Source organism: Dinoponera quadriceps, unplaced genomic scaffold, assembly GCF_001313825.1.
Source record: "Dinoponera quadriceps isolate SergipeBrazil2010 unplaced genomic scaffold, ASM131382v1 scaffold4585, whole genome shotgun sequence".
NCBI classification, from domain to species: domain Eukaryota; kingdom Metazoa; phylum Arthropoda; class Insecta; order Hymenoptera; family Formicidae; genus Dinoponera; species Dinoponera quadriceps.
The window spans coordinates 161,176-173,149 of record NW_014559030.1 but is presented as its reverse complement, the minus strand read 5'-3'; the positions used below and the strand labels follow the sequence as shown (position 1 = coordinate 173,149).

At 43.3% G+C, this 11,974-nt stretch overlaps 4 protein-coding genes across 7 annotated transcripts in view; 1 reads left to right on the top strand and 3 right to left on the bottom strand.

The window, feature by feature from the left end:
* The window catches only part of LOC106750161 (transforming acidic coiled-coil-containing protein 2), an 11,150-nt gene extending 10,748 nt beyond the window's left edge, over positions 1–402 (bottom strand). Inside the window, exon 1 of the mRNA XM_014630292.1 lies at positions 126–402. The gene's annotated coding sequence lies outside the window, so the exon portion shown is untranslated. The remainder of the gene's footprint in view (positions 1–125) is intronic.
* Positions 403–903: 501 nt separating this feature from the next.
* LOC106750123 (G1/S-specific cyclin-E1) lies at positions 904–6,632 on the bottom strand. 3 transcript variants are annotated; one of them, XM_014630229.1, is made up of 6 exons: positions 6,423–6,632; positions 5,883–6,186; positions 5,659–5,805; positions 3,785–5,055; positions 2,724–3,339; positions 904–2,629 (listed from the first exon to the last, which is right to left on the bottom strand). In XM_014630229.1, exons 4-6 carry the CDS (start codon positions 3,796–3,798, stop codon positions 1,880–1,882), a joined length of 1,380 nt encoding a protein of 459 aa, XP_014485715.1. In that variant the 5' UTR covers positions 3,799–5,055; positions 5,659–5,805; positions 5,883–6,186; positions 6,423–6,632; the 3' UTR covers positions 904–1,879. The 3 variants fall into 3 exon arrangements, 2 of the variants coding, with proteins under 2 accessions (XP_014485715.1, XP_014485716.1); XM_014630230.1 differs by having other exon boundaries at positions 5,883–5,956; XR_001374915.1 differs by lacking the exons at positions 904–2,629; positions 2,724–3,339; positions 3,785–5,055 and having other exon boundaries at positions 5,252–5,805; positions 6,423–6,628.
* Positions 6,633–7,779: 1,147 nt separating this feature from the next.
* On the top strand, positions 7,780–10,985 carry LOC106750126 (LIX1-like protein). 2 transcript variants are annotated; one of them, XM_014630233.1, is made up of 5 exons: positions 7,780–7,943; positions 8,243–8,428; positions 8,512–8,852; positions 8,944–9,333; positions 10,900–10,985. In XM_014630233.1, exons 2-5 carry the CDS (start codon positions 8,272–8,274, stop codon positions 10,915–10,917), a joined length of 906 nt encoding a protein of 301 aa, XP_014485719.1. In that variant the 5' UTR covers positions 7,780–7,943; positions 8,243–8,271; the 3' UTR covers positions 10,918–10,985. The 2 variants fall into 2 exon arrangements, with proteins under 2 accessions (XP_014485719.1, XP_014485718.1); XM_014630232.1 differs by having other exon boundaries at positions 8,512–8,861.
* LOC106750127 (ATP-dependent Clp protease proteolytic subunit) lies at positions 10,156–11,820 on the bottom strand. Its single transcript, XM_014630234.1, has 5 exons — positions 11,603–11,820; positions 11,462–11,520; positions 11,198–11,335; positions 10,720–11,110; positions 10,156–10,656 (listed from the first exon to the last, which is right to left on the bottom strand). Exons 2-5 carry the CDS (start codon positions 11,498–11,500, stop codon positions 10,511–10,513), a joined length of 714 nt encoding a protein of 237 aa, XP_014485720.1. The 5' UTR covers positions 11,501–11,520; positions 11,603–11,820; the 3' UTR covers positions 10,156–10,510.
* Between the last annotated feature and the right edge of the window lie 154 nt (positions 11,821–11,974).

Below are 11,974 nucleotides of genomic sequence, written 5' to 3'. Positions count from 1 at the left end.
CTCCCTTCCCCTCCCCCCCGCCCCAGCCTAACCAAAAACTTTTGGGCGAAACATTCGCGCGTGCCTCGACCGATATACTCGCACGAGAGGAAAACCGAAGATATACGGGACGCGAATTTACTTACGAGGAGTCAACAGTCACACTCGGAGGAGACCAGCAAGTTCACACTCGCACCACTCACACACTCCGCGTCAGCCCACCGCCGTCTCTGCGAACAAAGGGTATCCGCGCAGAGGTATGCGTATGCACCCGCACTGGTGTCACTGTGGAAATGGGATCGACGACGTTCGCGTATCGACACACTGGGGTGACCTTATGTCACACGCGCGTAGCACTACGTTCGATCTCGGCGACCTGGCGCTCCCGCGAACAACCGAGGAGCCGATTTCGTCGCGCGATTCGTTTGCCTGTTAACGGTCGGCCGGCCGTTTGACAACTTGAATGCGAACGCAGCGGCGAATCAGAACGCGCCGTTGCGTTCCACGGCGTGGCGGTCGCGGCGCCACTCGAACGTTCCCTGCGCGTCGGTAAGGCAGCGCATATCGAATGAGCGCCGCGCGATATTAATCGATTGTCGTCGTTCAATTTAAAATCCGGACTCGCGCCGCGTTCGCGTCCGAGAAAGCGGTCGCTCCGGCCGTTGCCCGCGCGTCAGCGAATTCTTTCCTCCCGTCGGCGTCATCGTCGGCTTCTTGTTTGTTGAAGGGGAGAGTGTCGAGGAAGATCGAGGATGGCCGATGAATTGTTAAAGTTGTTTGTACGCGGCGTAGCGTTTCCCTCGCCTCGTTTTCCTGTCGTATATATCCTGCTTCTTCCTATCGCAGATTTTAATATTGTTCATCGTATCGGCGAAATGGATCCATCCTAGACGGGTTTCCGAAGATAACAGTCTTTTTCGGTGTTGTAAGTTTACAAATGTTTATTGTCAAACTCTTCATACAATGTATAAACCGCCACGTTAGTACATACTGGGCAGTGCAAATTCACCACAAAATTTTATAATGCTTAACTCGTTAAAGATTATTAGTCGGCTTTCATCTTTATTATTATTATTATTATTATATTACTATTTTGCCATCTCACTCGACCCTCACATGCATCCCTCGCCACTCACGCTCGATTTAAGAACAAGAATATACCTCCTTTTTTTTTCTTTTTTTTTTAATGGAACTTCACATATACATAAAAATACATTCATTCAACTCGGTAATGCATCGCCGCAATACATTGCATTACAGTAAAGCGAGTTATATAAAAGAATACTATTCACATTTTTATATCTTTTCCTCTCAAAAATCAGGTAGAAATTCATTTCATCAAGGATATTTCCTTTCCTCCATTACGGGCACTAATAAGGCACTTATTTTTGTCTTGCTTATCTCGCATCTTGAGGATAGTAAATATAAGATGATAATAATCATAGAAGCTAACGATGTAGTCACGGCTTCTATTTAAGTTTATAAATGCTTTGACACTCTAGAGCGCTATCTCGACCATTCGTAATAAAAATACGTGATGTCGCATTAATTCCGCATTATTTTTTAGTAAGTGTTTAAAAACTATTAAACATCCTGTTTTATTATTATTACCAGGCTCCGATTGTCCGCAATTAGGAAATATATAACTTCAGATGCGAATATTAGCCTTATCGAAAAAAACTATATATATATATATACATATAAAATATATATATGTATACATATATATATATATATATATTAAAACATAAATTTTTTCCTTATTTGCATGTGGCAATGCTTCTACTACAGTACTTGGATCACGCTCCCACAAGCATCGTCGTAATTACCGAGTTATAATTGACGTATAGGCAATACATAACAATTTATCATATAATATTAAGCGTTTGCAAATATTAAATTACGTATAAGGGTGCAGTTGTGGCGTGGGACACGGCGACGGTACAGGAGAATTTTTCTGACTACTAGACGGTGGAGTCAAGAGCCCACTCTCGTTAGGACTTTGCCTACCGGACTCGATAGTCGTCTCCGAGTCGTTGACGTAGCCGCAGGGCACTTCTCCAACTAATCGTTGCTGCGCCTTGTCTAACATCTTCAGATCGACTACGTGAGTCTGTATGCGATGCGACTCGTCCACAACTATATTAGGTACAGTGGCCCTCAGTCCAGATCCCGAGTGCGACTCCATGGATGTGATCGTAGACCTCAGGAGGGACTCACCGTCCTCTTCCGCGAGAGTAGTGGCGAATGCTGCGAGCCACTTGGCGCAAGGAGCGAGCTGTTCCCATGACAATCGGGATACCCTTAACGCGCACTCCCTTCCTTGAGTATGGTAAATCGCCGCCGCAGCTATGTGACTGTAAGGGAACTTCAAACTGCTCTCGTCCAACGTCGCCAGATCTAATAGCTGAGCCGCTTGACAATATTGTAATCCACCGTACTGTGGATATATGAAGGTATTCGGCCTCGACCAATCGCCCGACTCGATTTGCATGTAAATATTGAGCCATCCCGGAGCAGTTATCGGGGACAGATTCCATCCGAGGCCTTTCAGGATAACCAACTCCTCTCCCAAGATTTCCTCCTCCGTACAGGCCCCGTCAGTAACGTACGCAAATTCTGCGATTTTGGGCGGGTATATTTCTTCAACCTGTAATCGAAATAATCTGTCTTACAAACGGTTTCATTCAATGTGAATGTATTTTTATGTCGCACAATTTACTCGGCGATAAAAATCTACAAACCTTGGAGGCAATGAAAAGGCAAGTTATGCCTATCAGTTGCAGCTGATTTTTAGGTACATTGAGATGAATAGACAGAAATCTGTCTATATAGTCCATAGCGAGATAATAAGTTTCCCTATGTAGTTTGTACACTTCGCATACTTCAATCAACCAATCCAACAAGATTGCTCTCATCTTTGGCTGCAATGTCGGATGCCTTTGGAACATTTGTGGGTCCCTTTGAATTAGAGTCTTCTGATCCCCGAGGCACATGTGAGACCACACTTGAGAGCCATCCGCCCATGGAATGGATGGTAATGGACTAGGTCTACTGGACGAACTGTTGGAGGCTGATGGTGTCAAGAAACAAGTCGCAGTTCTCAATTCCGACCATGTGGCTGGTTCCTGTTGTTCCTTCAGTGGAGACGTTTGATGTTGGGGAGTACACGCACTGTCAACCGATTGTGTATTGTGACAGGATTCCGTGTAAGGAACATGAGACAACGACGGTACTTTGCTAGGAGGATATATATTTTCGGAGTCCTCTGAGATCTCTGTTGCTCGCCTTTTACGTTTTAGGGATGACTGGGTCTTGCCTCCTTGCAGATATGTCTGCGAAGACTTCTTCTCCTGTAAACTGAATATACAAGAAGGATTCACTTCATCGCACAATTTTCTGAAACTGTGGCATGTTATATAAAACAGATAAATTGCACATTGCATTTTCCGCATCAGTGAAGGTAATTTTTTTCTCAACGGATCTATGAGAATGTGAAAAATCGTTCATGGTTGAAATGCCGTTGATTCGTAGATTCACAGGCTGAATAATGCTGTCTGAAGAGCCAGGGAACGCCAAATTATTATATTACAGAGGCAAATCTGCTAATCTGTTCTCCCGGAAAAGAATGCACGTCGGGGAAGAAGGTTATAGGCGTAAAATTCGAGGGCGAACGGAAAGAACGTACTTCCGATCGGTCAATCGATGCGCGTCGAATCGATTTCATCGTGCGCCGAGTCCCCCGGGAACCATACGGGAGAGATATATCTAAATTTACACGCCAAATGGAACATCGATCACTCACCTGGTCTGTGGCATCTTGCCGCGAAATTGCCAACGTGTACGGAAAATGTTTGCCGCTGGAATAATTTTTTTCTATACGTCCCCGGCACCGGGGGTCCTTGGAACTGACGTCCGCGCGTTTTCCTCGATCCGGCCGCGACGGTTTTCCCAGGAAAATGCCGAAAAGCGAGGGACGACACGAAGCCTACGCGCACCCGATCGCCATTAACGCACGTCCACTTGGCCGCCTTTGATTCGGTGTTACGACTCAGAATTCCCGCCGGACGACGATTTTGACGCTCGGCGAATTCATCTGGCTCTTTTACAAGCCACTCCGCAGTGCAGCCGGGCCGGGAATTAACAATATTCCGCCGAAAATAAGGGACGTGGATCTCGAAGCGCGGGAGACTAGCGCGCGAAACTGTGACCAACCCCTGTTCGTGTCGCGACGCCCTCTATAAGTGGTACATAACCTCAAAGAACGGGGGCAAATTTTGGTGATTTTCGTGGTATACGACGTTGTCACGGATCCCCGACTCTCCGGTGCTTCTCTCACTGTGCGCCGAATTTTCCACGTGTCCGGGCGCGAGCGCGAGGTCGATGTCCCTCCGGCGAAACACCGCGTTGCGGCAGCTTCGTTTCGCCGTATTTACCCTCCTGGATGTGGCGATCGAACGTCAGCTGGACGGACAGACGTGTTAACCGCGGCCAGGATCACCGATTCCCGGCGAGCAGAAGGTAGGAAAGTCCGCCGCAACCGCGCGTTATTCACACTGTATTTCCGCCGGGCAGTTCGTGTTTCCCTTCGCGTTTGCACTCACAACGCTGCACAACGCCAAGAGCCGACGATGCACTCACGTTCGCAACTGCGACGATACGAACCGGTGGGCATTAATCGCGAGGACGCGCGCTAGCGGACGGTGAACTTTCCCGCGAAGAGCACTGGCGTCTGCGAGCTCGCAGCGTTTCGCGGGAACGTCCAAGCGGCGACCGCCAGTACGCTCGCCGCTGATTGGCCGAGGTGCGCGGCACAGCTGGCACTCAGCTGATCCGTCGTACACATACAAACACGCAGCTATGCACACCGCTGCACCGCCGGCCGCCGTCACGCGGGAAACATGCGCGCGTAAATCGTCGCGGCGCGCCAAACCGACTTCTTCCTGCTTCCGTGGCGGGCGATCGTCCCGCAGGTGAGGAAGGTCTTGCCACGTGTACTCGAGGGCGTCGTCGATATTTCCCGCGGTTAATTAGGGAACACGGGTGTGGATGAACGCGCCAACCTAGACCGGATTCCTGACGCGAAGTTTACGTTAACCAACGAGTCGCCGATATTTCCTCGACCCGCAAGTCGGTCGGTTCGCCGAATTTCGACCACTCTGAGTGTTTGTTACATTTAGCAATTATGCAGGATTGATAATTAACAGTGTGTGATTAACGGTAGCATGTGATGTTGAAATAATGAGGATCTACAAGTTGCAAAAATGGTTACAGGATACGAGAATAATTATTATTTCGATATATTATATCGTCACTGTGCTGCAAGTGTGCATCTCTTTTGTGGAATTGAAGTTTCTCGAGTTTCCTATTATCTTCTATTTTATGCGTGAATAGCTCTCAGATGTGAGAGGGGTGTTTATTATCATATCATATATTGTTGCACATGAAATTATGTTACACTCTGATCACACTGAGATCGATTAATATAATTATAAATAAATAGAAGAGAGAGAAAGAGGAAAAGAACGAATGTTAAAATATTGCAATACTGAAGACATTCATGTTACATTAATTTTCCAGAGAATCTTTTCTTCATATTTATCATTATTTATTTGGCCAACTTGAGCTATGACTAACGTTCTCTGTCAAAAAGAAAGAACTTTTTGTTAAAGTTAATACCTGTGGTAACATTAAACAGCTCTGTGTAAATGTTAATTTAGCATCGAGATCTTTGAAGAAAACCTTTGTAGACATTCCGACTGATTCTTCTAGGAGTGGATGAAGTTTTGATGCCATGAAATTAATAGTTGACAGTTCAGTTGGGCTCTACAAATGTAAAATATAAATCAAAGGAACTATTGCAGTAATTATCTTAAAAATGTTTAGTATATCATGAGACTTACTATCACTGCTAGCAGCATTTTTTCTTTTTTTTTAGATCTGAATCTTACTCTTATATCATATGTCTTGATTTTTCCTGAGAATATACAATAAAAAGTTATTAGATTTCAAGTCATTAAATAATAGAATGTAACCAGAAAATAGAATAGCATTAAACATTTCAGTAACGTATCTCATTGCCAGATAGAATTATATAATCATCTTCACGACTGCAGTATCTATCTCTAGAACTGAAGCAGAGATGCATGATATCTTCACCATTTTCAGCATACTCAAGGTTTTTCTACCATAGTTCTTGTGATGTTTCTACGATATTTTCAATTTAAGAAAACGTCAAATTAATTATTTTTTGAGAAAGAATCTTAAAGACAATACACAAACTACCATCAACCTTTTACATCACCTTATATCTAACTTTATATCTAACCTTACATAGAACAAGTACAAAAATTGTTTTACAAGACTATTATTTATTTGTCATTTCTTTAACTTGTAACTTAATCATCAAAGAATTCATCAAATTACAAATTTCATATACTTACTTCAAGGATGATGTGTCTAACCACGTATAATCGCGCTTTTGATAGGTTACAATTTTTTTTGTACGTTGACTTAAGTTTACTGTTACGTACAGGCTTACATATAAGTTTACGGCGAGCATATAACGTAACGTGTTACGAACGTCTTCTGCGTCATCCAGCTTTATGTTCTTACTTACAGATGACGCGCACATTATTCATTTAATTAGTCTCGATTTACAATATATTAAAAGACTAAAAAGGATATCTTTCGAATTGATGTAGAAAATCAAATTCTTCTAGAAATAAAATGTTCTTAAAGGCAAGAAATGTTAAAAAATTTTGATGGTTTTTATATTATTTTCCACGTTTGTCGAAACTCCCGATCTTTAGTTTAAGGATTTGAGCAACTATGTTGGTGAATCTTCGCAGATCTCATTTTTTCTATAAATTTTAATTTTTCAGGATTTTGACATGAATCTTTAGCGATTCGCTGTGATTCTTTTGGATCTTCTAATCTCCCGGTAAACCGGAAGTAAAGCCCATGGCATACGATACGTTTTGTCTGCTAGATAATTGCGTGCTGGAAATACTGCGGTCTGATTGGTGTATTTCTAGAAACGAGCTTAACGTTTCGATATTCAATCGCCATGATGCGGCGCGCTGATCGTCGAGCCCTCTCGCGAGAACTTTCAGTCATTTAGTTCTCAAATTATCCAAGCTGTTGCGCTAATGTGCACAGGTGCACACATACGAGGCGCGGATAGTATGTGTGTAACATGCGCGCGCGCACACACACATACACGAGAGGTTGACATGAGAATATGCGCGAGAGAACCTCGCCGCCGTTCAAATAATAAAAAGAAGTCTTCCTCGATGCGGTCGAATGTTACATCGAAACATTCGATATCGACATACCTGTCGAAAGCTAAATACCATAAAGTATCGTCTGGTTCTTTCGTATGACGTATCATAACACTGCTGTTTTCGATCGATTGATTTCTCTCATGCTCTCAACATGCTACTAACCACGTTGCTGCACGTGTTGTGCAGCGACGAGTTTCTTCCGAAAGAACGGATCGGCAAGACACCCCACCGGCTGCGGTCGCTGAACTACGGCACTGTCGGGAGGAAAAAAAGAGAGACACGGCTACTTGACGCTCGGTTGGCAAGCCTCGGCGACAAAGTGAAAAAGGCGAACGGACCCAGCGACGGACGTGGAGCGAGAGCGGTGGCGCGGGGTCCCAGAGAGCTGCGCACGGTCCTGGTTTTCTGGAAATCGTCAGCGGTCCGGGGCCATTAAACGCGTTATATGTGTCTTGCAATTTGATCCTGCGGCGCTCGACCTGCGGTGCGCACCGATCGGAGAGTAATTTACGCGAATTCCTGGGCATCCGGGTCTCCGCGCGGACCTCCCGGGCTCTTTCTCACGCCCGATGCCACCGTCGTTCTGCCGCTGTCCCTCACCCGTACCAAACGTCGTCGACGGTCACCAGGAAGATACCACACGGTGTGCCCGCATAGCATTGTCTCGGCGATTCTTCGGTGAGTTCGCGGCACGCGTCGTGTCCTCGACGACTCATCAACGATGACAGCGACTCGTGCTCGTCGTAAAAAAGCTCTCTTTTCTTACATTTTTTCTCTGCTGCGACTCGCGAACGACGCGCATTTCCCCACTATTTATTTATTGCTAATTGTTGGAGTGGACTCGCAAATTTTCGCATATATGTTTGCTATTTCATGCACGATGTAATGTTTCTTTATCATAGTAAAGGCGTTGCTTCTCCATATCGTTGGTCAGGATGTTAGAAATAATGTGTCAAAGGGATATTTTGTACTTTCAGAATAAATGACTGCAACCTTCTGAGAGGTAATGCAGGGCATGATGCCAGTTAAGACAAAGTCTCGTGTTCCTGAAAACATGGGGGTCACAGGTGGACTGGTGGATGCCCGTGCTAAGCAAGTTCTAAGAGAAGCTGTGGATGCAGTCGTCAACAGCTTTGCGAAACATTCTCAGGGCTACGGCAGAGGTATGACGAAATATCTGATCTGAATTTTGTCAACTATACACAAGCAGCTTCGTGTTGTATCATTTACCTTCTTCTGCAAACAGTAAATGTCGTGGAAGCCCTGCAAGAATTCTGGCAGATGAAACAGAGCAGAGGGGCAGAATTGAGAAATGGTGCGTTAGTCATCTATGAGTCCGTCCCTGGTACTAGTCCACCTTACGTTTGCTACGTGACGCTCCCCGGTGGATCTTGCTTTGGGAGTTTCCAAAATTGCCCCACCAAGGCTGAAGCGCGCCGATCAGCGGCGAAAATTGCACTGATGAATTCCGTGTTCAACGAACATCCGTCAAGAAAAATTACCGATGATTTCATTGAGAAGGCTGTCGCGGAAGCCAGGGCTAGTTTCGCGAAACCCTCGGCAACGTCGAACGGTAGCCAAGCGCAAGTAAATAAAGTACAAGAATTTTTCTATTTTGCACGTTTCTCCCTGCAGTACGGTGAGAACGTTCGCGTTTACGACACGCGTGTGCTTCCAGGGGAGCGGCGACGAGAAGGAGGATCCGAACACGGGAATAGGCGCGTTTCGTTTTATGTTGGAGTGTAATCGCGGAAGAACGATGTTGGAATTTCAAGAGTTAATGACGGTCTTTCAATTGCTCCACTGGAACGGCTCTTTGAAGGCTATGAGAGAGAGGCAGTGCAGCAGGCAGGAAGTGGTCGCGCATTACAGCCACCGCGCGTTAGACGACGACATGCGTAGCCAAATGGCGTTAGATTGGGTGGCCAGGGAGCACGAGAGCGGCGGCGGAGTCGTGGCGATGGAATTGGCCCTGGCTGAGCGCGAGCTCGAGACCGCGCGATTAGCGGGCCGGGAGCTTAGATTTCCGAAAGAGAAGAAAGACATACTGATACTCGCACACGCGCAGGTCTGTCCGCAGTAAGATCCAATGTGATTGTCGCGACAAACGCAACGTACGAGACTGGGGCTTTTTTTTTTCGAGGGATGACAATTTTGAAGGGGACTGTCTTCGGAGATATCGCGAAGATCAACTTTTTACGAGCAGATCTACTTAATTCTAGTTAAGGCTCAGCTTTATGACAATTTATTCCGTCCCTTTATATATATATATATATATATAATATATAATATATATATATATATATATGTATGAAACTTTTCTCTTTTTATAGAGCTTTTCTTCGTAAAGCAATCCTCTCTGGTGATAATAGATCTTAAACGGGATATTTTGATATACTATATAGAAGAACTAAGTATATAAAACTGCCATTATTAGAAGTTATATACACACTCGCATTCACATGTCAAATTTAATTACATGATGTGTGTGTATAAATATTTCCCCCCCGGGAAAGCAAGGCTTTGTCTTCCATTATTTTTATTTCGTACGATTCCGATCAATATAATTGTCAACAGAATTCGATAAAATTGCACTCAAAGTTAGGATAAACGAAAGGAATGAAATGCAAGTATCTGCGTGCTCGTATCGCATTCGCGTAACGTGAATGATGAACAGGATTTTAAGATAATGGTTATACGAACAGGGTAGGTAAAAGCAATGTAATACATTGGTTTTTACTGATAAATAGGGATACTAAACTAAATTAGTGAATTTTAAACACGCGTGAAATTTATATATACAAGGGAGAATATTGGGCTATGAAAACTTCGACAGAGGCGGACCATAAAACATACAATGGTACACTTTAGGGTGAATGTTTTTTTTTTTCATATGCTGCAAGTGTTATCCATTTGCCACTAGCAATATACTGTGCTTGCCTCTAGTTCTGAAGATATAACGCGATGAGAGATTAAACGATCATATTATACCGATATTCATTTATACTGCTGTTACAAGTTAGTGTATTTTATACATACACCAATTTGAAAGAAGGGTAGATATATTACTCCCAAGTGCGCGCACACACACAGTTGAATAGGACATAGTTTATAATTGTTTTATAAATATTTTATTATTATTATTATTATTATTAAATATTGATAAATACAACTTTTCTTTCTTTTTGTACACCTCGCAAAGAAATGAGAACTGTATATACCACATTTTATCATATTTAGCAACATCAAAGCTGAGTTGGCACGTTCTTTGTTTTTTCCAACTCTGCTTCTGCTGTTTCCTCCTGCATAGGATGCGCTAACACTTTGTCTATTAATCCGAATTCCTTGGCTTGTGTCGGACTCATAAAGTTATCTCTTTCCATGCTACTTTCTATGAAAATATAAAGTATGTGAAGTTACATGTAATAGGAAAAATCGCAGTATCTATATATACCTATTTTTTCTAATTCTTGTCCAGTATGTTTGACGTATAATTCATTGATCTGTTTCTTCAACTTGAGAATTTCCATTGCTTGGATTTGAATATCTGTGGCTTGTCCTTGCACCCCTCCTGATGGTTGATGTGTCATAATTCTAGCGTTTGGTAAGGAATGGCGCATACCTTTGGTTCCAGATGCCAAGAGCAGACTAGCCATGGAACAAGCTTGACCTACACACCATGTGGCTACAGGTGGGAGGACATATTGCATAGTATCATAAATTCCAAGTCCCGCTGTCACACTCCCACCAGGCGAGTTAATGTACATATGAATTGGATTTTTACTACTCTCCGACTGAAGAAAGAGAAGTTGTGCAATTACCACAGAGGATACGTTATCAGTGATCTATGAGAGAAAAAAAAACACCAGATAGATTAGTTGACTGTTATGTCATTATAAACTAGCGGCCGACATAAAAAGTTTATCTTTTACCGGGCCCATAAGGCAAATAATTCGTTCCTTCAACAAACGGGAGTAAATGTCATATGCCCGTTCACCACGTCCACTTTGTTCCACTACAACCGGCACAAAATTCAAGTATCTATTGGTTATTTTGTACCCATAAGTCTGCTGAATGAAGAAAAGGATAATTACGACAAAACTAGCGTGTATATTATTAAAGAAAAACGAAAAGACAAAAATAGGTTGGTAAGTTTATTTTCGTTGAGAATTTCCTCACGTAAACATGATACTCACGGTGATTGACGGTAATAACCTGCTCGTTCCTCGTAACATATTCGCGGATGAACAATTCTCTTTAAAAAAAAGTATTATTGATAAAAAGGTCACATTGGCACATTGCAGTGATTTGTTTTGTATAGGTTATGTTTTACATACACGAGCGGTACGTGGGTCTGTTCCCTTTAGCTATTCAAGAACTAACTACACTGTTATCCGAGGTAGAACACATTCAAGGATAGCATAAACGAGCGTGAGAATACAGGAAAGAATAAAAGGAACGCATTGATGCAGTGATCAGCGTGATGTTATAATTTTCATCACGTATCATAAATAACAATTTAGTAATTGAATGTTTTAGTAACCGGAATTAACACTTTTTTCCCCGACGCGTTTCGAAACATATTCGATATCCAATAAAAAAACCTATCTTCTGAAAGTCACTTGAAAGTAAATTCTTATTGGACGTCGGCTGCGTTCTGAAACAAAAACTCCAAACCGTCCTCCAAAGGAACGTGGGTGCCATCTATG